The 26,087-nt window shown below is 38.3% G+C and overlaps 1 protein-coding gene across 1 annotated transcript; it reads right to left on the minus strand.

Moving 5' to 3' along the window:
• Nucleotides 1-3,959: 3,959 nt before the first annotated feature.
• Nucleotides 3,960-25,235, minus strand: LOC134540397 (serine/arginine repetitive matrix protein 1-like). Its single transcript, XM_063383107.1, has 13 exons — nucleotides 24,958-25,235; nucleotides 23,490-23,579; nucleotides 22,149-22,274; nucleotides 21,204-21,374; nucleotides 19,780-19,865; nucleotides 17,769-17,995; nucleotides 16,082-16,203; nucleotides 12,797-13,536; nucleotides 11,942-12,047; nucleotides 9,235-9,339; nucleotides 8,744-8,832; nucleotides 6,349-6,430; nucleotides 3,960-4,817 (listed from the first exon to the last, which is right to left on the minus strand). Exons 1-13 carry the CDS (start codon nucleotides 24,967-24,969, stop codon nucleotides 4,797-4,799), a joined length of 1,977 nt encoding a protein of 658 aa, XP_063239177.1. The 5' UTR covers nucleotides 24,970-25,235; the 3' UTR covers nucleotides 3,960-4,796.
• Between the last annotated feature and the right edge of the window lie 852 nt (nucleotides 25,236-26,087).

The following is a 26,087-nucleotide window of genomic DNA, read 5'->3' on the forward strand; positions in this document are numbered from 1 at the left end:
AAGGACAAGGTATTTATTTCATTTCCTGCATATAACATTCATAAATAGTGTAATTTCCTGCTTATTATGTTTGCTTTCTAACATTCAATAAATGGGGAAAAAAATGGTTTAAAACCAAATTATTCCAACACTTATGATAAAAAGTTTCCTTTATGTATGTTTATGTTTACAATCACTGCCATACAATACATGAAGTTTGTTAAAATACAATTTTATGCAATATACTGAAGGTACACAATATTCATAGTTAGTGTCAGTTGGCACCCTTAGTCAACTCTTCTCTTCCTTGCCATTCCAGTGGGTATTCTTATGCACGTACATAGTCCTACGATATTTAAGTTGCCAACCATTGAGCGAGGGCATAACTAAAAGTGTTTTCTATTGCTTACAAATAATTTTTTTTTTCATTCATACATAGGAATCCCAAAATTAAACATTTTCAGGTGGCAAAGGAGTAGACGTTCTTACTCTTAATGTTGTCGTCATGAATCGTGAGACAATTTTACAAAAAATGTGGCAGTGTATCTTTAAAGACAAACAAAATTTAACCAGGAAACAAGACGAAGTTGAAAAATTGTTGGCTTGTTTCAGAAAATTCATGTATCAAGTATACCGTATTCACTCGCGTTATGTCCGCACCCTTTATTTATATATCCTTAAAAGAAAAAATTAAAAATTCGCATAATGTCCGCACCAGTCGTCTACGGCGGGCAACACAACTTTGGCCACCCCTGAAGGACGCAGTATGAATGGAAAGTTGACGGCTCTGTAAAAAAAGCAGTGACCTTGAGCTGTCCTTTCTCTCCTGTCCTGAAAGGGTGGGGAAATTCGTTGAACTGAACAAAGCACGGTAACGGTAAACACAGCTGACCAACATGCACGCAAGTTCAAGGCATGAGTTTCGCGTCGAGTTTTGTAGTGTAGAGTACAGAATGGGTAAATATAAATCCACTGCGCGGTTTAAATTAAGAGTTGTTCGTTATGCTGAAGAGCATGGGAACAGGGAGTTTGAAGTGCACGAAAAAAGTGTTCGTCAGTGGCGGAAAATAAAAGAACAGTTGCAGTCAACAAATGCAACACGGCGTGGATAAGTCTTGTTTTCTGTTGAGGTAAGACACGCAGCGCAGCGTAAAAGAAATGTCAACTTTAATTAGTGTGTACCCTGTTTTACGTGTCAGGACAGAACAGAACCCCTCTTTGTTTACATTTGGTTGGAATCCCTCCCTCGGCCATTCTCACGCTCGAAATGTTTCCTTCCCCTTCCTCCTTCTCTACGTCCCGAAGGCCATCAGATTGCCGGGAGGGGGGGGGGGGGAGTACAGTGCGCAGCAGATGTGGAACTGGTGAGTCACTGCGCTGTTGCCAGCTCGCTGGTTCCCTACGCGCCGCACGTAAGGATATGGTACGGCTAAAATATTGCAGCCGTGCCGTTAATAGCCGTTTTAATCCATCACATATTAATCACATTAATAAGGCACATGTAACCACACTTATTTCAGTGTAGCGCGTAATTTTTTTTTAATGTTCCGGCGGGTGCGAGACAGTTACCGGTGGCAATTACAGCAAAGGAAACATGCTCTAAGCCGGGTTGTTTGCAAGCGATCCCGCAGCAATATTCTTTTAAAATACCTAGCTAGTGAAATCCAAATTGATTTTAGATACGTTTTGTGCCTTTTTAGTAATAATTAAGACACAAAATTTTGTTTTTTTTTGTATTTTTCCTCGCATAATGTCCGCACCCCATTTTTTTGGCCAAAAATGTGGTCAAATTACTGCGGACATTACGCGAGTGATTACGGTACTATCTTTGGTTTTAACATTAAAGTTGTTTACATAGCTTGGTGAGTCTATAGGTATAAAGCTCGAACATTAAGTGCTAAATTAAGATTTCCTGCTTATAATATTTTTTTCTTGTGCTCCCTTGAAAAACATTATAACAGGGTTCTACTGTATTTTACAGAACCTGCTACTCTACATTATTCCCCAGAAAAATTAACCAAATGTGTCATTTTTTAAAATCCTGTATTACCAAATTGGTGGTTAAAGGAGCTTATATTTACATAGTTAAACCTTAGTTATTCTCAAGTTTTCGTTAACTGAAGGCAGATAAGCTGTATTTTGTTTAGCAAGGTTATAAAAACGGTTTCATCTAGAATCTTTAACCATTTATTTTTTTTATATGATTTGAATCACTAGTATAATAGTTTACAATTCATATTCAAACATTTGCACAGGCCTACTAATAAGGTGTTTAGACATTGCTCTATTGTTAAGGATGGTGATTTTTCGTTTTCACGAAATAGATGCGAAAATATGCTAAATTATATTTTTTCCGCTATAAAATGTGAAATCTAGACTATTCCGAGATAAATGGGAAATCAAGGTAAAAAACGTAGATTCGTCTTCACTCTACACAATTTATTTACCGATTGTATTTAGTTTCAGTTCAGTACCAAAAGAAACCATCATTTTATGGTGTATTCAGCACAAATATCTTAGTGTCACGTCATTCAAAATAACTAATGTTCGTAAATATTGATGAAAAGAGGCCATCCATGCCTCGCGATTGTAAACAAAGCAAAGAACAACTAGCTGGAAGATTGTCCATCATCTTGCAGAGTACAAGTTTTTAGGCCACCATATTGCCATCTATGCTTCGCCACGCTAACAATTGAAGTCCCATTTTCTGGCTGTGTTTCACGTGAAAGCTGCGTTCTTGTCTAGTCTGTGGAAAGTGGTGTGTTTACAAATATGTACGTGCAAACTTGTGAATGTGTTGTATACTGTTATTTCTCGTGGTAAAAATGGGACAAACGTCATTTCCATTCGCGATCGCACAAATGAATACAAAAGTGAACAGTTCTACGAAAGTGATACAAATATTTTAATGCGCAATTTATGTAATCGCCGTCTGGAGTCGAAAAAAAAAAAGATGTACTTGAAAAGCACATTAAATCTGAGGGACATCAGACTGCAATAAAGAGATTCACAGAGAAGTCGGTTGAATAAAAAAAGGTCGGTAAAACGGCAAGCAAAGGTTTCTTTTTTTAAAATATACTTTTCTTCAGTAATGTAAAATGAGGGAATTCAATTGGCTAAATCGTGTTTTTAAAAATGCTACAAAATGCTCAATTTCAAATTCAAAATGCTAAATGTCATTATTTTAAATGCTATAAATCACCATTTCTATCTATTGTCAATTGTGTCACAATGAAAGTTTTCGTGAGATTACATAAGTTTTTTTGTTACAGAGGTTATATGCTACATATATCTGGCAATTGAAAGAGATGCTTTTTTTTTACTGCATTAATTCCTATATTTTATAATATAAGTGTAATACACCTTTATTAAGGAATATATTCACAATTAAATTTGGTTTCTTGAATATTTTTAGCATTAAATTTAATATTTGCTTCACATTAAAAAAAAACTATTCAGACAGGCCTGTTTGGTATATGGTGGTGCCCATAACCAATCACATTCTAGGAACATTGCAAGATTTGTCTAAACCTGAAAGGTCTGGTATGCAGATTTTTTTTTTAAAAGCCATGTGTGCCATGTTGCAGGATACTGCAACAATGGAGAGTTATAATGCTAGACCCACAATGTAACGGCTTTATTTTGGATAAATGTCAATTAATGGAAAATATGTACTCAAATAAATTTGGACCTTGTCAAGAGTCGAAAACATATGGAAATTTGCAGCCACAGGTGAAACCAGTAGGTGTAGATCTTTTTCCATGGAAAAACATGTGCTAAAAGATAAAGTCTATGAAAATACCAACAATCCAAAGACTATGATCCTTGTTTGTGGTGGAGGAAAAAATTTTCTAATGCATTTCCAAATTTGTGTGTTGCTGCAAAAAAATTTCTAGCTATTCCCGCTACAACTTGTCTGCAGCTGGAAATGCCGTGACACATCCCAGGCACGGACACTGAGGAGAACAAAAACATCAGTATGAACTTTTATTTAGTGGCTTTATTGGTTAGCTTTATACAAATCAAACATAAGTGAAATGATTACTGTTTTGAAAACTGGGCTTGCATTAATGATAATTTTTTCTTCCCCATCAAGCTGGGGGCTCAGGTCTTGTATCCCCATGTGCCCTTTTGGAAACTGGACACACAGTGCTCAGCACATTTTGAGAGATGTTTTTTCTTTATGACAATTTAAATTCAAATCTGCATTTAATTAAATTTTTGAATGATTACAGATATAGTGTTCCATGTAGGCCTATTGTATGTGTTCAAACGTTAGTATTTATTTTTAGAAACATTACTTTTTTTTTTGCAGATATTGGGGGGCTTTTTTAACAAGGTTCAAGTTTGAGCTAAGGATTTTTGTCATGGGTTTGGTTCGGTTCAAAGTGAGGAAAAAAAAAAAAAAAAACTTAAGGTTCGCCCACCTCTAGTAAAAACAGCAGTGTGCAAAATATCAAAGGAAAATAACACCACTTTGTGCCATAAAATAAAAACACAAATGCATTTCTATTTTGAGTATTTAACACTGCATCCAAATTAAGGTTAACAATGACAATTTGTAGTTTAATGCATCGTTAGGTGAGATGGCCATTTTCTTCTTCATACTGGTGCATGTTCCTCGCCTTTTGTCACGAACCACGTTGTTTATGTTATTGTGTACCTCTCAGCCCGAGATATTTATTAAGGAAGTCAGGCACTGTACAGAAATACAAGACGGTACGCGGAAGCTTGCCTTGCACAGTTGGTGCCTTCACGAGCAAGGCCGTGTATAATGCCACACGACGGACACAAGTGAAAATTGGCGACTGCAGCCTTCACGGGCGATGGGGCTTGCCCTGAAACAGAAATTGCCAAACCGCAGCACTCCAGCATCAAGCAAAACACAGCTTACACAGTGATTAAGTATGAACAAAAAAGGCTTAAATGTCATGTCATTAGTTAACGAGGGCCTGGACTTAAGAGGCCACTCCAGTGTTTCAGGGGCAGTACGCGACCTGCGTTAACCTCATAAGATTCAATGATATTTTCATTTTGCTTATAACTAATTAACTAATATAGATTTAGAAATGATGCTTGCTTGATGTGTAAGACAACGATGCTCTTATCAAAGCCCCTTTCTTCAAAAACGTGCATAAATTATGGTTCAAACCTAGACAATACACTTATGCATATTAGTAAAGATTAGTATAAAACCATAATTTATGCACGTTTTTGAAGAAAGGGGCTTTGATAAGAGCATCGTTGTCTTACATATAAAGCAAGCATCATTTTAAAATCTATATTAGTTAATTAGTTATAAGCAAAATGAAAATAGCATTGAATCTTATGAGGTTAACGCAGGTTGCGTAGTTCCCCTGAAACACTGGAGTGGCCTCATAAGTGCTGCATTGTTAAATCCTAATAGTGCCCATTCCTGCAGGTAAGTATATTTATAACCGGGCACACACTGCATGAGGTAATTTTATTTAGGTCTTTAGAATTCTCAGCATCATTTGGAAGGCTGCGTAAACTACCCCACTTTCAGTTGGGTCCCCTGGGGGTCTTAACATTTACTTCCTAAATCCATTCAACCAGATTCTATGCTGTGGAAGAAATATGTTTTCAGTCTTCACGACAGTTGGTGATTTGGAACTTTTACAACAAACATTGCAGTTGTGATACATCACATATGAGTCTTCAGTAAAGTTCAAGTGAAGTCTTTGCGTTCAGGGTCTCGGCTATCCGCGCGTAAGAAACACAGCACTGGTGTTGATCCTCGGACCTTGTCTGCTTTCTGCTTTACTTAATTTCCATGGGAAAGGGTGAGGGGACAGTCTTGCGTCCAATTCTCTCCCCTCTGCAAACTTTATGACCCATAAAGGGCAAGAAATCAGCGAGCTATCAGAATCGGTAATGATCCGCGAATTCCCCGATAGACCCCAGCTCTAGTAGATGTATTCCTGGTTGACAAGACATTAAATAAATAGCAAAAATTTAAAAATAAAAAGGGGGTTGTCTGTAAAGTCGGTTTACAGACGATAATTTTACATAATAACATCATAAGAAAACATTCACAAAAATTGCATACTTTTAAATTTTCAAATATTATTTACAGTTTTTGCAAACTTAATTTGTTTAAATATAATCACGAATCATTAGTTAAAAAGCAAGCCTAAACCTGTTTGATATTATGGAAGATCTTCCTCGCACAGTGGTTGGCCGGTTCTTGCGTGCTCGGCTCGGGCGGAACGTGACAATGAGTCATGCTTCTTCGTGCGTGCAAACGGTGTTTATCGATTTATAAGACGTTATCATATAACATGGCAGTAATAGCTGGTCATGTGAATATCGTGACGGATAAAGGCCGTGGGGAGCGCTGGCTCTCACCTTGGAGCTGGACTTGCGCTCCTTGCGTAGCAGCTCGTCCCGGGTGGGGAACAGCGGGTCCCTGGCCGGCTCCTCACTCGCCCTGCGACCAGACACTCACGCTCAACTGAAACATCCCTGTATCAGTTCAACTGCACAATACCTCGGCACCCAGCGACCAGTAGATTGAAATGTATTCTGCTTCAAAATATTATTTAGCACCTGGCAACCAGTAGATTAAAATGTATTCTGCTTCAAAATATTATTTGGCACCCAGTGACCAGTAGAATAAATTTTATTCTGCTTCAAAATATTATTTGGCACCCAGCGACCAGTAGAATAAATTTTATTCTGCTTCAAAATATTATTTGGCATCCAGCGAACAATAGATTGAAATGTAATCAGCTTCAAAATATAGTTTGGAACCCGGTAACCAGTAGAGTGAAATGTATTCTGCTTCAAAATATAGTTTGGCACCCAATGACCAGTAGATTAAAATGTATTCTGCTTCAAAATATTATTTGGCACCCGGTTACCAGTAGATTGAAATGTATTCTGCTTTAAAATATAGTTTCACACCCGGTGACCAGTAGATTGAAATGTATTCTGCTTCAAAATATAGTTTGGCACCCAATGACCAGTAGATTAAAATGTATTCTGCTTCAAAATATAGTTTGGCACCCAGCGACCTGTAGATTAAAATGTATTCTGCTTCAAAATATTATTTGGCACCTGGTGACAAGTAGATTAAAATGTATTCTGCTTCAAAATATAGTTTGGCACCCGGTGACCAGTAGATTAAAACGTACGTATTCTGCTTCAAAATATAGTTTGGCACCCGGAGACCAGTAGATTGAAATGTATTTTACTTCTATATATAGTTTGGCACCCAATGACCAGTAGATTAAAATGTATTCTGCTTCAAAATATTATTTGGAACCCAGCGACCAGTATATTAAAATGTATTCTGCTTCAAAATATAGTTTGGCACCTGGTGACCAGTAGATTAAAATTTATTCTGCTTCAAAATATAATTTGGCACCCGGTAACCAGTAGATTAAAATGTATTCAGCTTCAAAATATTTTTTGGCACCCAGTGACCAGTAGATTAAAATTTATTTAAGATACACCCCCAATTACAAGAGCTCTAATCTGCCACCGGTCTTATTTTATGTCTACGAAAGGGGTTCACAATACAGTAAAACATTGCTGCTGCACAGAACATAATCTTTTAATTGCGAGGAGCGGCACACGAATAATGATGCCAGCTCTCGCTCATTTGTATCCATACTTACAGCTGTCACTAGGTTGTACTGGTAAATGATTTCTTCTATGATGTTCAGATTTACAACTTCTCTTTTGATGGTAGCAATTTGCTGGCTGACAAGTTTCAGGTAAATACCTTTCTCCCCTTGTCTATCTACTAGTAAGTTGTTTCTTATCTATAGAGATTTCGAAGAAAGACTACCTATTGCAGCAGTTACCATGGTGCAACTTTTGGAAAATTTTTATATAGTTTATCATTTCAAGTTCCATAGAACCCAAATCCATCAAATCAAAGTATGTGTATATATATATATGTATGTGTGTAAATATATGTATGTGTGTGTATATACACACACTTAACTTAAAATGTTTTATATTATAGTTTTAAATAAGGCAAAACCATAGTATTAACCTAGAAATTGATAACATTTTAGTACCTAAAACTATACCACTGAGCTACTTTCAATATTTACCCAAATATTACCAGTATTAGTTAAGTTCGGCAAATATTTTGACCTTTAGAATTGTGGTAAAATTTTTTAAATGTATTTGGCAGGCAGTAAACTTCAGTACAAACTTCTTAAGAGAGTTTTGCTGTACCTAATTTAACTACACCTCAAAAAATATTTCATTAACTACCTGAGCTTGACTTGATTTTTAAGGATTTTACTAAGTAATAAGCAAGTCTTGACTCGATTAGAAGGTATTAATACAAAACTCGATTCTGCTAAACTGGGCTCTGCACATCTCTGCTACAAATCATGGTTAACTTGATATTAGACCAGTTTTATGAAGGTATTTATTTTGGAGAACAGTTTGTAAACAAATGCTAGTGTCAAATTATACTAACTTTGGCTGTCTTATTAGCAAATCATAAGCAGATGTTGGAGCCATACATGGAGGAGAAATTCTGTCCATATCCATTACTAGTTTTGTCAGTGCTCGTATGTTTTTATACTTTTACATGATTTTTTCCCAATTCCTATATTAACAATATTGATTAGTTTCGATATATCAGACACTGAATCGATTCAACTTTAGTTAGGACACTGAGGGAAAAAAATAAAATAAAATTTTGGTGAAACTTGACATCACATTTAAGCTCTGAATTAGCAGCACAATCGGTGAACGTATCAGAGAGCTGGTTTACCTTAAGGCAGAACTTTCCTTCCTTAAGTCATTTGCACTGTTGTGACTTTTTTGGAAAGGTGACGGTGTACGAGATAAACTACGCACGCTCTGCAACAGATATCAAGCAAAAAAGCATTAACTTTGATTACAAAAACTGAAAGCAAAAAAAATAATAATAATTTAAAAGTTAAAAACTTCTTTGTATTTAGGGTTCTTGCACATGCTCCTAACCTTTAGCAAAATTAAAATGATACGAAAAGTCTTACATGAGGCTATCTTTCTTAATAAAGATTTTTTTTTTTTATAAAAACAGAATTAAGGAAAGTTCCAGGACATAGATACAAGTACTGAATATTCGCACAACACTTCCTGTAATAAGATTTTTAAAAGCATGCCACACTCAAATGGTTGAACAATATTAAATCCAAACCCTTCACCTAAATTGTTGTCCGTAACTGCCCTTGCCTCCCCCTGACGGCACGGCACGGCAGGGCACAGGGAAGAACTCACCTTGCGCTTGTTGTACTTGGGCGAGGGACTGCGCGAGGCGGAGCGCGCAGCCCTGCGCTGCTCGTGTGTGCCGTAGCTGGCGTGGTCGGCCGACCTGCGATCGTACTGTGGGCAACATCACGCACTCACGCACCACAGAGGGACAGGAACAGAGCACAGTCCTGCAGGACAGGACCTATGCCAATACAGGAGCACAATCCTTTATCCGAAATGGTCGGGACCAGCAGCATTCCGAATTTCGGAATTTTTCGGATTTCGGAATTTTAATACAGGAGGCCTAGTAAAGCCAAGTTAGGTTATGTCAGATGTATTAAGGATTTCAAGCAACATAGTACAAAAAAACAACAAAGTTCATAACGTAAATAAAGACTGCAGCATAAATAAATACCTGAAACAATCGCCAAAATAATTTGTTTTTAACAACTGATACTGTAAAACATCTGGAGAATGTTTATGGTGCGTCGTCATCGCCGCCGATGTCGCCGTCAACTCGTACGCCTCGTGATCGGCCGGGAGCAGGATTTTCCTTCTGAGATGAAGCAGCACGAATGATGGCATTTTTAAATGCCTCTTAAAGTGTCACTTGTTTTGGTTCAGTTTCCGCAATAATTCCACCTTCTGAGTTATTGATAATGTTAAGTGTTTTCGTTTTTTTTCGCTACCACCCATCTTCATATCAGAATGCCTTTTTGCCTTTTTGCCATTATGGCAACATTCGCGTAACAACACGGTTAACTACTAAATGCGATAAAACAACTCCTATCGTAGCCAAGCAGCAAGCTGTAACTGGCGCTAGTTTTCCGGACAAACGGTAAACACAGCGCCTCGGCGTTGCCAAATTGCATGCTGCCTTGCTGACGCAGTGCTGCCAAGTCACTCGCTCGCACTAGTCATGCGATCGCGACTTGAGTTTGCCACACAACTGCGAACAATATCGCGGACGTTGAAGTTTTGAAAAAAAATTCGGATTTTAGAGCTGTTCGAATTTTGGAATTTCGGATAAAGGATGGTGCACCTGTATTAATTTTTCGATGCAAAGCGAATATCAAATTGAATGTTTAAAACTATTCACGAAGTTGAATCAAACTGCGAATAATGTACTCGGGCGAAGCTGTATTATATACAGAATTGGAGTAAAAAAAAAATCATTTAACATTTGTAATGTTTGAACTGATTAAATGATTAACTGATTGGGCCTTATACATAACATCATCATTCAATAAAAATAATAAAATAACCATGCATAATATTGTATTGAGCATTCATAAAAGCAAACTGAGTGCCACATTTTGAGCATTTTAAGTAACCAACTTTCTTCCAGCAAAACACATGCAAAGAAATAAAATTGATATGTGTATAAGCGAACCTTAAGCTTCCAAAGTTTTAAAGCTTTGCAACAAATGCGAAGCTTTAAATGTCAAATTTCCTAACAAAGTCTAAAAGAATATTAAAAACAGCTTCAATTGATTTGCTTGGTCGACGCTTCACTCAGGCCTACCTGCATGGCTGTGATTCCGTAGGATGAATGAATGAACTAGGGCTTAACTTCCCATCCACAGCGGAGTCCTTGCAATGAAGAGAATGGAGCACAGATGAAATGAAACTGCAGGGAAGACGGGAGCACCCCGGTAAAACCCACCGGCTCAAGACAATGTCTGCCACACCTCCTACTAGCAAAAAAACAGAATCTCTGGGGCGGGAGGCGAGTGATCTCACCACTTGAACAGAGTGGCCCCGTAATTCAGACTGTGCCAGTCCTAAAGTACATGCGTGTCTGGAACAGTGGTTCTCAAATTTTTTTAAAAATCCTACAAATAATTGTAGGTGAACAGTACACAAATTTCTGAGAAATACGTTATAATAATTAAATAAAATATTACAGAAAAAAAATTGTAACAGCTGATAAAAAGGTGACTTCACCAACCATTTTATATTGTAGCACTGATGGGCCAATGTCATACCGTGATACCCAATTCTCAAAACAAATGCTTAAATTTGCCATGAAGCCATTCCTCAAATTCATTCTCTAAAACTCAAGAACCTGGAATAAAATAAAATATGACTGAAAAGTTAGTTAAAATTTAAACTGTACATAAAAGATAGGTAATTAAAAAGATATTAATTTAGCGGTTTTAGCACAGACATTTTATATGACCCGAAATTTGTTGAGTCTATGTAGCAAGTACCTAGTGATGTGTCTGTTCTATTTTTACCCCGGTTATAGGTTTGGTTCTGGTTCTTAAAAAATAATCAGTTCCTGGTCCTAGGTACTCAGTTTTAGGTTAACCTCCACAAAATTTAATAAATAAATAGTTGTGTGTTTAACATGACTCATCGGCACCCCACTTAACCGTAATTAGGCCACAAACAAGCCACCTAGCCACAAGTAGCACAGTTCTCTCTCGTGTCACTAGATGCAATTATATTTTAAAAAAATTAATCCCACCCATATCCTTTGTACAACAAAATATTTTCAGAGAAGATAATTTTAATACTCATTTAAAAAAAAGGGAATAGATATTAAATATCCATGAAATAATGAAAAGATCCCTTGTCTTGCAAAACCTAATCCCCCCTGGGCCTCAGGAACATCTTCACCATGGAGGAATCATCGAAGCACTCTGGTGGATGCTGCCCCCTCGCCCCTCCCTCCTAGCACATGGAGCTGGTAGATTCCTGCAGAATGTGAGACACCCCCCCCCCTCACCTCTTGGTGGGCATGCGGCTCGTGGACCGCCGCATGATCTGGAGAACGAGACCTCCGATGGGGCGGCTGCCTCCCACGAGACTGCGGGCGGTTCCTCCCAGGGCTCCTAGGTTACACGACATGACGTAAGTAAGTATGCAACAAACCAACTAAACTCTAAACTGATAACATATTCACACAAGCTGTTAAAAGACTCTAAAATACGTCAAATACATTAGCCTTAACTACTATTGGCATATAATACAAGAATTTTAAGCCAGTTTTACATGTCACCGTTGCACGGAGTCCCACAAAACATGGTGCTTACGCTGCTGTTGCATGAAGGGGGGATGGGAAAATTGATTACGCGACGCTTCTCATGATTGAAAATTGGAAAATTAATTTGCATCTTCACATAAGACCAGTAGTTAAATAAAATAATAAATATTCTTTAAGCTCTCAAATATTCATTAAACTTGTAAATTTCAGTTTCTTTCGCACCAAATTCTAAGGACATTGATACCACTATCAAATAAACATACAACCCTGGAGCTAAATATTGCTAAGAGGATGTTCACTGTGTAGCCAACATGACACAAGTATACATTCAAATGTATCTGACTTGGATTTTCCCCACATGGGAAACACGACACAAACAGCTGTGAGTGAGGGTTTTCTCTGAGGTCAGCAGTTTCTCCCACCAAACACATTTCTTTGTCGCTTCACTCCACCTCTCTTTAAATACTGCATTCCCCTGGCTGACAAAATTCATGTTTGACTTTAAGGCAATGCAGTTGGCTTCATTTGTCGTGCATCAGTCCATACTTACTGTGGAGAGAAGAAAGAGAAAAAAAAACTTTTTAAAATGTTACTTACTTCTGTCTGGAGGGCTTTCTTGGATGTTCTCTTTGTTGCTCGTGGTATCTATCCTCGTCCATCTTCTTTTGTTTCACTCGCTCATAACCACCTTCCCCTGAACGGTTCATCTTCTCTGTGTCTGCGTATCTCTCTCCTCTGTGCTCGTAGCTGGAGCCTCCCTCGTGACCCCCGTACCTCTCTTCCCTGTGGTCGTAGTTTGGCCTCGCCCCACGATCAGCGTAGCCGTCGTCTCTGTACTCGTAGCCCGATCTCCCCCCTTGACCCCCGTACCTCTCGTAGCTGGACCCACCGCCTCGGCCCCCGTACCTGTCCTCTCTGTGCTCGTAACTCGTGTTTCCCCCTCGACCGCCAAACCTCTCCTCTCTGTAGCCGTAGTCATAGCTCTGCCTCGCTCCACGATCAGCGTAGTTCTCTTCTCTGTGGTCGTAACCCGACCTGCCCCCGCGACCCCAATAATGCTCTTCTCGGTGCTCCTGACTCGAGCCGTGGCCACCGTACCTCTCCTCCCGGTGCTCGTAGCTGGAGCCGCCCCTATGACCCCCGTACCTCCCTCCCCTGTGCTCGTAACTGTAGCCTGCCCCACGGTCCCCGTACCTCTCGTAACTCATGCCTCCCCCTCGCCCCCTGTGCTCGTAGCTCGAGCTGCCCCCGCGAGCACTGCGCCTCGCCCCCCTGTGCTCGTTGCTCGATCTTCCTTCGCGACGAGTCCTGGAGGGACGCTGGCTCTCCCCGCCTCGCTGACATGCAAACACAAGGACGACACCTGCTGACACCGCAGCTGTCATGGTCGTTTCCAAACACAAGGTTGGACATGAATACAGCAAACACACAGTATCATTAGAAAGACAAGAAACATATATGCGCATGAGACAAGCCATCCACAACAGAACAACAATTTTACGTATGATCACGGTTCCACGGACTGCATTCGTAAAATGCAGCAAGTAAGCTGCTACTGTGCTGTATTGAGGTAGATCAATTGTGACTGTTGATTTACACACCATTTTAACCATCACATTTTTTTAATTCATGGCATGGTTCCTCGAAAAGAGATCATAATGGAAAGTTGGTCTAATAAATGGGGTCGTAACAACCAGGGGTGCAACAACAGGGGGGGGGGGGGGCAAGGGTATTTTGCCCCCCCCCTCTGAAACCTTGAAGTGGGGGCAAACAGGGGCAAAGAAAGTGCTGTGTAATCAATTTTTAGATAATAAAACTGCTTCAATAACACCAATTTCCACCTTGAAATACAAATTTTCCCGGACCCCCCGCTTCAATAGGGGGGATCGATGATTCTTTATAAAAAGGTATAATGCCCCCCCTTTGAAAATTTAGTTGTTGCGCCCCTGGTAACAACGGGGTTTGCTCTTTAAGTTAAGACACTCCAATATACCAAGGAAAGAATATATATACAGCAAAACCCCTTATTTGCACTTTTCATGGGGACAAAGTAAAAAAGTGTAAAAAGCGGGAAAGTGTAAATAAAGGGAAAAGTATAAAAAGGAGTACAGTTTACCTTATTTAGAATTTTTTTCCTTTTGTTTAATAGCACATACTACAATGCAGGTACAAACACACTAACAACAAATTTTACTTTAGTATTTAATCAATTATTAATTTACCACATTTGACAAAAATAAAAAAAGAATGAAAGCCAAAATGTTTTTCTGATTACTTCCTAAAAAATAAATTTGAAATTTTCTTCTGCTTGCTTTTTAGGCTGTTCAAGGAGATTATTTGCCTCTCCAAATTATAAATACAGTTGCAACCGGCAGGGTTTATAACAAATACGGGCTACATACACATTGCTCACAGTAAAAAAATTTTTAAGAAAAGGCCGCAAATTGATGAATATTTACCGTCAATAGCGCGCCAAACGCGGAGAAAGGTCATTGTACTCGGTCAGCTGCTGTAACGACGCGGCGGCGCATGCGCACTCTATGCTCCGCCCAGACTCATGACGCCATCAGCCGCCAACCAATAGATGCGAGCTTAGCGGAAAAAAATATAAGCTCCACCTCCCGTGTACCAATTTTATCCAGTTCTAATACCAGTTTATTGGTATACGCACCAGTTTTCTCGCTGCCGTGACATGTTCAAGTTTACGTTTATCATGATGTCTTGATACCAATAATTAATTATTTACGATCCCCAGAAATGATTGGTTAGTTTAAAAAATATGGCGTCAACTGTACAATACTTCCCAAATTATAAAAGACGTATAAAACAGTTACCAAGACACCGCTCATTTTATCTTGTGAAGTTTATGTCTCGTACCAGTATTTCGGCTAAGTTGTGACATAAATACAGTATCAGAACTTACAAGCAGCCATGTTTGTACATTCATGAGTTTACGTTTTTCCCTCGTGCATTTTAGATTGTCTCCTGCTATAATTACTCGTACTTTTACACGCCTAGGCTTAAATTATTACATGTTTAGAAATAAAAGCAACTTTTCATGTTATAAAATATGTATATTTTGCTATTTAAAATGTTCATTGCCTACTAGCTCCACGGTATTTTCTGGTTGTTTATGGTTGTTACGTGACGTAAATAGCGGGATTGATTCGATTTTTGAGACGTAATTCGCGGGAAAGTATTGTATTGGACTATATGGGAACCAAACGGGACCTGAAGAATATAGTGCAAATAACGGGAAAACGTAAATAACGGTAACGTAAATAAGGGGTTTCGCTGTATTTAACAACAAATTTTCAACCACCACTAAATAATTAAGTGAAAATATTTTATGATAAAAAATCAAACATACATTAAGCAATGCATTAAAAAAAATACACTTTTCTTTCTTCGCAAAATTCAAGAGACCCTGCTTTTGGTGTGGTTTGTTTTGAAACTACAGTTCTGAAACATATAATTATTTATCTGTGCGTTGAAAAATATTTGGTGAATATTATTAAAAGACATAAAATATTCTCACAATCTTTTTTCCATAACAGGTTCTTTTTATAGGTAAGCAAATTAAACCATCATACAATCTAGATCTACTACTATACGTAGAAACATGCCAAAGTTTATGTTATAAAGCTAACACCTTCTTACTGATAATTTCAGTATGATTTAAGTGGAAAATCTTGTACTACTTAAATTTAATATATTTAATATATATAAACTGAAATTAAGCGACAAAAAAATTGCATTTTCAGCAAAATACTGCTGGAAATATATAATTTCGGCGACTTCTGCAACCAATAATTCAATTTTGTTACTTTTTCCTGAGGCAAAATGCAGTTACTTGAAGAAGTTCAGAAGCACGGCACTCACCCGCTTCGCTCGGGAAACACTGGAGTCGCTGTGCGAGGACTCGTCGTCCCGGTTGTTGCGATAGTGTCGTTTGTTCTGGACGCTGTCCTCCTTCCTCTGCACTTCGAACTCCTCGCCCGCTTCTGCAACTCAACACACAGTTCGCCGATCTCGACTCCCACTCACTCGCAAGCAGGGTGCCCACAAGGAAAAAAAATATTTCATACCAACTTAGGCGAGAAGAAAGTACTAGATTTGAAAAAAAAAGTACTAAATTATAATTTGTTATGGTTTTAACAGTTTAGGAAGTTATAATGACATTGCAATACTTGAACTTAAATATCACACCACACACACATACATTCCATAGTTTTTAAAAATAATAATAAAACATATTGAAGTTCTGTAATATAATTGTATTAAAGAAAAAAAAAGTACTAGATCTGAGCGTAAATGTACTAGACCACTAACAGTACTAGATCTAGTAGGAAAGTACTAACTGTGGACACCCTGTTCGCAAGATGCCAGGTGCTGCCTTCAGCACGTTAGCCGCTCCCCACTCTCTGCCTAAGGTAGAGTGAGCACAAAGGTAGACTACGATACCTACAAACGCGTGACACGTTCACCAATCAGCATTGGGGATGTATACAGAACTAGAACACAGTGGGAAACTGACAACTATTTTCTTCACCTAACCACGAACACAAAATTCAACATGTACGTTAAAACTTCTTTTAAATCATAACTTCATCTCAGTAAGCCTTCTCCTTCTAAAACAACAGTTTTATTAAATTTATATATATATATATATATATATATATATATATATATATATATATATATATATATATATATATATATATATATATATATATATATATATATAAAAAACTTAAACAGGTTCCATGAGAAGCATCGTAATTTCGTATATGTGCAAAGCTCAATGCCTTGGAGTGGGAAATTTATTACCAAAATGTTAGAAGCCTAAAAATTAACAACATTGAATTTCTTGAAAATTTAATTCCCACCCAATATGATATTATATGTATTCCCAAAACTTGGTTTAACAATAATTCTAGTATCAACTCCCACTGTTTTACAGATCAATGCATTATTTCCAAACAAAATCCAGTCCTTACCTTAAGGAAAGATGTGGAGGTGTATTAACTGTGATTAATAAACATAAATTTATATCAGTTCATCTGTCACACCCTGGTTCATGAGGCAACTAGTCTTATTTACCATTAAAAAAAACTAGCCTCTATAATCCTGTACCGAGACATTCAGTCTTGGGGAAAATTTATACCTAAGTCAAAAAGTCTTAACTGAAGGACTAAACTTATTTATTTACAAGTTCATGTGCATGATGCATGAATAATCATCTGGAACTGTACCGGCATGCAAGTGGTGGTTGGCTACCGTACTTCGGGCAAAAAATAATAAAAAATAAAAAAAGTTTGAAAACACGTATTTTAATTAACTTAAAAAACTCTTTTAGTCAATTGATAGCTCATTCCAACTTCAGGTGGAAATGAACAACCTCAAAAATGGCACAAACGGAGTAGTTATAATTCGCAAGTGTGTTAAGGAATTGTTACTCTATCCTGGGTTGCCTGGCCGGGCCAGCCACCAAGCTCACTAGTAGTGCTAACTGGGAGGAAACGGCCACTAAGAAACTGGTTGTAATTGTTCTGACTTGTTGGCGTACCTGCTTCAGACTCGTCGGAGTCAGAGGACTCGCTGTCGGAGCTGGAGCTGCTGGACTTGTCGGACTTCCGAGGCCCCGGGCCGGGCTCGGGTGACGGGGCCCTGGGGGGGCCGCGCCGCCGGTCCTTCTTCTTGGGGGGCCTGCCCTCGGAGGAGCTGGGCGACGGCGCGGGGCGGGGCGGCGACTGCCGCTCCTCCTTGCTGGGGGGCAGGCTGATGTCCGCCAGGCTGCGACAGTTCGGGACGACCCCCGTTCAGGGCCGACGATCCTCAGTCACTTCAGGATTAAATTAAACAATTCAACGTTTACGACTTTCATTCTATCAAATCTATCAAACAATCGCCGAGAGGAGACTGAAGAACATGGGTAAAACACAAATGTGGCAGAAACAAACGGAAAATGGCCTTAATATAATTCAAAACTTTTGCAGGAAATTCAAAACATGCCGACTAATGATGGAGAGGCAAAAGTACAATACTTGTGAAAAAAATGTAAAATGAAAATTAAAACCTAACCTAACCTAACCTAACCCAATGACAACTATGCAAATATTTGTTATGTCACAACTACGCCTTGAGATCTTAAACACCCTGGCTTTTCAGCCCCAGAAGCATTTGTGGCCCGGAGTGCTACACTCCATCACAATGCTGGGCCTACTCAGACTAACCAAGAACCACACTGGCAGAAACCACTTCCCGATAGCTGAAGACACCACGAGATGACCTAGGTCATTCATCATTATGAAACCTGGGACTGCCAAAATTGTCATGGAGTGCCAGGTGACTTGCTTGGTTGAACAGAGATGTTTGGTACGACACATCGTATGATCTCCCAAGATGACCTTCCTGGACACGTTTGCTGAACCAAGTTTGACCTTAAAAGCCTCTAACTGCACCATCTCACTCGTTTGAAAATCGGTATTGAAGCAGATTAGAAAACAACCAAGCACATAGCTGGACATGACGCATAAAGTATTTGTGATCCTACGAAGGAAAGCAACAGAATGGAAACAATGACCTTTGTTTCTTGGCAATCGCGATTCTTCCATCTATCACAAAAGATCAAGGTTTGTTCGAAATTCAACTGTAGCTGAGATGGTTTTAAAAAACCATGCTCAGTATGCAACAATTATTCTTCCATTCCAGGCCAAAACAAATATCTAATGGGTCCAATGAAATACATAAATACAAACATAAATTACTTCAAACTAAAATTTGGGGAGCATTTTATCACTCCGGTCAGCATGAAATAATTTCTGATGCCAAAAACATGACGAAATTCTTCCATTACAAGGTCAATATATTCTGCTGCCAAGCCATGTGCTTCAGTCCGCAAGTCTGCCCCAGATGCAATTAAATAAGGGCATTGTTGGTACCTGTACACTTCCATCAGCCTACATAATGCTGCCTCCATGCTTTCACTAGGCCTCACCTAACCGATGCCATTTCATAGCCTTTTCTTCATTTTCTTTTGAATGATATTGTGCAAGAAAAATTGACTTACGAACTATAATTAATTAGTTCATTTTTCGACAATAACTTGACAAAAAAATTTAACTGAGATTAAATAGTTCTATCTTTACCCTATAACATATTAACTTTGTTGAAGTCCAAGTGTTTCAACGATATTCCTGTCCCGGTTTATCATACATAAACAGTCAACTAAGCTACTATTTACTACTGCAAAACATTCTTGGATCCTCGTGAATTAATTTCTTTTCTGGTCTAATTATGTTTCTCCTAAGCGCACATGTGATGTGTGATAAAAATTTAAAAAAAAAATTCAGGAATAATACAGTCAGTAGCTGAAGGCAAAAAAAATAAGCAGCTTTGGCAAAAAATTTATTTTGGTTTTGCACAAACTTTCCGCCATAAATGGAAAAAAAACATGAATGAACCTTGCACAAAGCTTTATGCATTATGGCTGGTGAAGAAGTTCACTTTAGTGCATTCATCCTTGCACTAAAGAAAGAAGTGCACAAGGCTTTAAGGCTACAGCAAGAACTGCTGACCTGTCCCGATCATGCTTCCACTCTTTTCCACTTCTTTCTTCTTCCACTTTTTGCTTCAGAGATTCATGTAGTTTTTCATGTTCATCCTGCAAAAACGAGTGAACCAACAAGAACAAGACAATAAAGAAAAACAGAGTAGACTTCAAAATTAACTCTATACGTATATATAATCAGTTAACTGCTGTGAAAACAGCAGTGATATGCAACTAAATTTTTACACTAAGATAAAAGAAATACCATTTTAGCTAATAGTACCACAATTTTAAACATTGGGTTATTACCTAACACGTACGTGGAAGCAATAATCCACGAAAAATACTATGCAAATAAAAAACAAGATGAAATAAATTTACATTTCATAGTATTTTGAGTGTTTTGCATATCAGTATTTACGAGCTCCCTAAACAATAACTAAATTATTCAAGCTCTTAACACATAAATTTTCGAAAAATTCTGATATAAGAAAAACATTGGGAGGCTGAATTGAGAGATTTCCTATCTCGATGTTGTTGAGGCTCACCCTTGACAAGTGAAAACTTACACAAAAAACATGGATATATTTGTTGTGAATAATAGCAAAATCACATAAACTTAAATATTTCTTTTCCTAGCACTGTGCAGAATTTCCATATTTTCCTAGACACTTGAAATTCCCCGATTTTTCCCAATTTTCCATTGTCACCTTTTATCACCCATAACGGCCATAACTAAAATTTAGGATGACTATAAAAATTATAAAAACAAATGTTCTGTCACTACACTTTTTTTTTTACCTCCACTATTGAAAACCTTTAATTTTTTTTTATTAAAAACCAATTATTAAAAACACACACTAATTAAAATTTTCAATTGAATAATCTTGTGTGCCGTACACATAGGTAAAAAATTAACTTTACCGGCTGTGTGACCATAAACAAAAATCAACGGGGAAGGAAGGGGGGGAAAAAAAATTAATGAATTTCATTAGTGGCAAGGAAAATCCCCTTCATTTTACACAAACAAAGAGAACATATCTGGGAGGGTGGGGATGGGGCGTGTTAACACATGCTTGCAGTGATTACTTTGTACCTCGTCTGCATGTCGTCGCCTGAGAATCGGAGTGTTCTACGTCCATTGAAGTCGGAACTGAGATATAAGCATTTGAAAGGTCAAATAACTATGAACAGCATGACATGGAACAAAATAATATTGGTCTTAAATTAAGAACGAACATTTTTATGTGCGTAGACGTGTGTGGATATAGTACAAATGAATACTAATATTAATTTCGTGTCCATAGCATAAAAAACCTAAAAAGTGGACATAGAACAATCCAATACTCAGGCGGCGATTGTGTCGTGCCCAGCGTGAAAGTACACTTGACTGTTGGTGGGCACGGGACAAGTATAAATGAACGGGTAACCCGGCGCGGCTGCGGCACGCACCAGCTTGCGCTTGATCTCCTCCTTCTTCTTCTCAAGCAGCTGGGCCGGGATGCCGCTGGCCGACTCCTGGGCCGACAGCAGCAGGTCCCACAGGTCGTTCATGAACAGGCGGGCGTTCTTGCCGTTCAGGAAGCCCGTCATGTTGATCTGCATCTTCTTGGGGTCCGGGTGCTGCGAGCACGTCGCAGAACAAGCAACCACACCACTCGGTTCAGGCCGGCTTCCGGTCGTGACTTGGGGGTTCAACTGTACAAGCTGGTCAACAGGGGCGTCACCAGCCGATAGCCTGGGGGGGGCAAGTTGTGGGGAAAATATGTATTTTTTTGAATCCCCCCCGGTGACACCCTTGCTGGTCAACGTGTAGAAGCTTTACTTTTAAACGTCCATTCCAACAAACACAGCCTACCATAAAAATCATTCTCAACCATCAGTAAGCTTAGAAGTTAAGTTTCGATGCAAATGAACATTTCAGTTCACAAAAAATATAAAATAAAATTATCGAGCACACTAAAAAAGTTCCCACACCTTTATTTAACTTTTTTTTTGTTTCTGTTTACGTGAGGAGACCTCAGCCATGAGTCTACATTCCAGTGTTTCATGATGAAATACTAGCTGTGCCCCAGACTTCATACTCGTGGAATTTATTTTTGGCCTATAAAGCTTGTTTGTGTACAACGTTTGAAGTAGTACGACTACAGACATGAACAAGGGCTTGTTTGCTTCACTAACATGGGAGAGAGCTGGCCGAGCTAAAAGCAACCGACACTAAAGCCCACACCCGCAACACACAGCATATGGCCTTGTGCTTCGTTTACGGTCATGGCATAACATAAGCTCACCCGGAATTGTACGTGTTTAAAGAAAAATGGGGAATTGTTTGGAATGAGAGAAAAAAAAAAATCAGGAATAGACAATTTGCAACAGTTTTTTTTTTATGAAACTTACCTCTTCATCCTCAAGTTGGCTGTACACAAATTCTATGATCACTTCATCTTCAATTCCTAGTATATCTGTTATACGCTGAGTTATCCATGGTTTCAGCACTTCTAGTTTCACTTTAGACATATTGACCTGAAATAAAATCACCAAATTAACACAAACACAAGGGAAAACCTGACCTAATGATGCTATGTAGTATTTTCCTTCAGTAATGGAGAAATTATTTACCAATCACTTAAATTAACACAGATATTTTGCAAAGAAGTTCACAGGACAATCTTAATGGTCAACAATCAGTATCATAAATGACCACTCTGATGGACATGAATTTCAAAGCAATAGGACACAGACACTGCAGCATTTAAACCAAGGCATTTATGAGGACTGGCTTCACACCATATGTTGAGTTTTTGAATATTCTTATCATTATACTTGTTTCAATGCAATTACTACGGATGTTTCACTATAAAAGCATAGCATGATACTTTCTGTTAATTTTTCATGAAATAAATAGTCTGCATGCTATTTGTCATTCATTAGTAACATTTCTGCATGTCTACTAATCACAAGAAATTAATTTTTTTGTTTTTTCCACACACAACTTTACTTCTTTGGTTCCATTTCTGAAATACTCCTATGAACGTCCACACACACACCTTTAATGCAGGCCTATTTATTGAAGGCCACTACCACTAATTGTTGAGAAAATAATAGGCAGAGACAAGGGCGATTATCATGAACCCAGCATCCTTTCAGTGCAGTTTAACATTGGTGGTGTCAGAACTTTAGTTACGTTACTGAATGAAAGAAAAATCTCGAGCCATTACAAGAGGTGGCAGGATCTGACACCATTACTATAGGTTGATCAACGGCAGGGGCGTAGCCAGGGGGGGGTTTAGGGGTTCAATCCCCCCCCTAGCACCAAATCTTTAATTAATTTCTTATTCATCACTGAAACAAATTTCAAATTAAAATTAATAAAATTTTTACCATTATAATATTTAGTTTTAAGTACCGAAAATTGCTAAAATAGCACTATTTTACACCTTAAAATCCAAATTTTCCCGTCGCTTTAAATTGGTGTAGGGGGGGGGGGGGGGGAGGGGGCATGCTTAACACCCCCCATACACAAATCCTGGCTACGCCACTAATACACGGTATACAACAATCAGCCCACACACATACACTTAGATTTTTAAATAATCCGAATTAGGTAAAAAAAAAAAAAAAACATATACAACACCAAAGCTGCCAATCGTGCAAAAAAAATTACATTAAATGCCGCTGCACACTTCTGGAATGCAAGTGACAACCGGCTGCAGCCTGCGGCCTCGACGAAGCACTGACCTTCTGCCGGAGGTTGTCGCCGAACCTCATCTGCCGGAGCAGCTTCTTCTCCTTGTCGCTGAAGCGGTTGTCCTGCTCCGTGGAGGTCCCCTGTCGACAAGGGGCACAGCGCTCCAGCCGGCACCAGCCGCTTGCGAGCCGGGCTCCGAGTCACTTATACTTAACACTGCTTAGTCGCGGCTCAGCCACAGGCTGTACACATCTCTGTACAAGGCTTCACGCACGCTCGGTTAACCTGATCGGAAGAATAAACTGAACTATGGAGTAGGATTGGCCGATTCAAACCACAATGGTTTAGAACACTGTTCAAACCATAACTTAAAGCGGTTTTTATAAATAAATTTTTTTTAATAATGAACTTTTAATTAGAATATTATAATTATTATTTTTTAAATGAAAGGTCTGATTCCAACTAATTCCAACAAAAGTTTGGTCATTAATGTTTAATATGATTTACAGGAACGAAAAATTATATACTAAACAAGATATTATATAAATTATCTGAATAAGTTGTAAACCATACCCAGCTAAAAACTCCTCTAAAGACTTCAGTTCTTTGATGTTATAACTTTTCTGGTTCAACATGAGTGGCAGGAAGTGGGATGTTGTATGGCTATCATTTGAACATGCTGAGAAGCAAAAATAACTAACTTAATAAAAACAAACATGGTTTAAACAAAATACTTAAAAAGATTTAGTTTTTTTTATTAAAACTTTTTTCCAAACCTGCTGTTTAGTTAACTGAGTATTTGAAGCCACAGCACAGCTTTTTAAATACCACTATCTACAGTTATTCGTTCAGTTGTGTCAGCTCTACATTGATGATGTCACGGAAAGTGTGTAGCAAGAGCGACAAAAAAAAACTGGTCTGTTTCCTTTAGTCAGCATCTCTCATCACTTATCACATGCTTCATCCTATTGCTAGCCATCCCCCTTTCCTTTATCACCATACCATACCTCACCCTCCACAAACACAGACAGCAATTGATCCTGCAGCAACTGTCCCTTCTCCATGTCACACTCTCTCTCTTACACCTCTCTCCTCCTCTTTTCAGACATAGTGATACAGATCTGCCCAATTTCCCTTTGCCCCTTCTTCCATCAACCTTCCCATGCAGGCATGCCTCACGTCCCTTGCTTTCACCTCTACTGTTATACCCTCCCTTCTAAGCTACCTGGTCTTCGAATAAAGCTGTTATTTGTAAGATGCAGGAATTATAATTTTAAAATCATTATTTGTCCTAATTTTAATGGCTTTTACTGCATCTTTTTTTATGGTTTTCATTGCAGTTCACTCTCCCAAAATTTCAGAATCTAATATAATTTAAAACCGCCAATTTCGGGGGAAATAAAACATCTGTAGTGTTCATAAATGACATTTATGAGCTTTTTTTTTTTTTTACGGGAAAAGCCACACTTAAACCGATTTGCCAATCATAAGATATGAAGGGGGAAAAAATTCACTTACAGTGTACATCATGGTGAAACGGCTGAAGTCTCACCAAGCTCACAATGGAATTTCTAATTAAGCTCTGAAGCAAATAGACGTAACAGAAAAAAAATCACTCTTCAAGTTATCCACGTCATTGTAATCTTTGAATCCTACAATTACAGAAAACCCATAAGCTTGGACAATGAATGGAATAGCAAAACGCCGCTAGTTACTTGTCCATTAGTAATTGTGCAAAACAAATAAATACTTTTTTTCATAAATGTTAGAAATAACATCAACAGATCAACATCACACCATTCCGAAACTCATGCACAGAACAGAAGCACTCACACAAAGAAAAATATTATTTGACGAAAAATATAATTAAAAAACATTTATTTCTTCACTTATAGACTAAAATTAAAACGCGATTTACCCCCAATAAGTTAGCATAAAATAATATAAATAACATTCAACGCTCTTTGGTTCAATTATTTCAATTATATATGCGCAAAAAACAAGATCGATTTACATTTTTCATAAATAACAACAGATAAGAAAAACTAGTAGAGTATTTCGGATTATTTAAAACAAATCTACAAAATTATCAATATATGTATTTGGAATAAAAATTATGAAAAGTAGCACAAAAAATTTAAAGAGAACATTATAAATTAAAACTAATGTTACATTAATAAATTGATGTCATGCTGCCCTGAGCAGTAGTCAAAGCCCAGGCCCCAACACCATCCACAGCTAATTGCAGCTATCGGAACAAACACCCGGTGACTGTGCATTGTTTACTTTTGTTTTGAAATACCAAACTCCTCAAAACGGACTCAAAAACATGAACAATTTATGTTTCATTTCTGAGTACTTTTGAGAAGATTTGCAGCCATAGTTTTAAATACACTGATTTACGTGACACTTTCGCTCTGTACGAGCGAAACTGCCGGTGGGAGTGTAACCCCAGGCCTCAGTACTGACCAAGCTGCCACCGAGAGCAGAAACTGCTTCACAGAGCTCCTATCATTTTATTATTTTAACTGCTTTCACAGTAATATTTTTTGCGGCAATCTGATTTCAACTGACGTTGTACCGACCATGGCCTTTAAGCCCGTGCTCCGCACCGCCAGTACCGGATCCCATTTTCGGAGCGCACCCTC

Source organism: Bacillus rossius, chromosome 16, assembly GCF_032445375.1.
Source record: "Bacillus rossius redtenbacheri isolate Brsri chromosome 16, Brsri_v3, whole genome shotgun sequence".
NCBI classification, from domain to species: domain Eukaryota; kingdom Metazoa; phylum Arthropoda; class Insecta; order Phasmatodea; family Bacillidae; genus Bacillus; species Bacillus rossius.

Bases quoted from the DNA above. Each gene is read 5' to 3' on its own strand.
- LOC134540397 (XM_063383107.1), bottom strand. The intron at 8,833-9,234 runs GTGAGTTCTTCC...TATCTGTTGCAG, and splicing joins CCAAGTACAACAAGCGCAAG to AGCGTGCGTAGTTTATCTCG. The intron at 4,818-6,348 runs GTGAGAGCCAGC...TTTCTGTTTCAG, and splicing joins AGCGCAAGTCCAGCTCCAAG to GGCAAGCCCCATCGCCCGTG.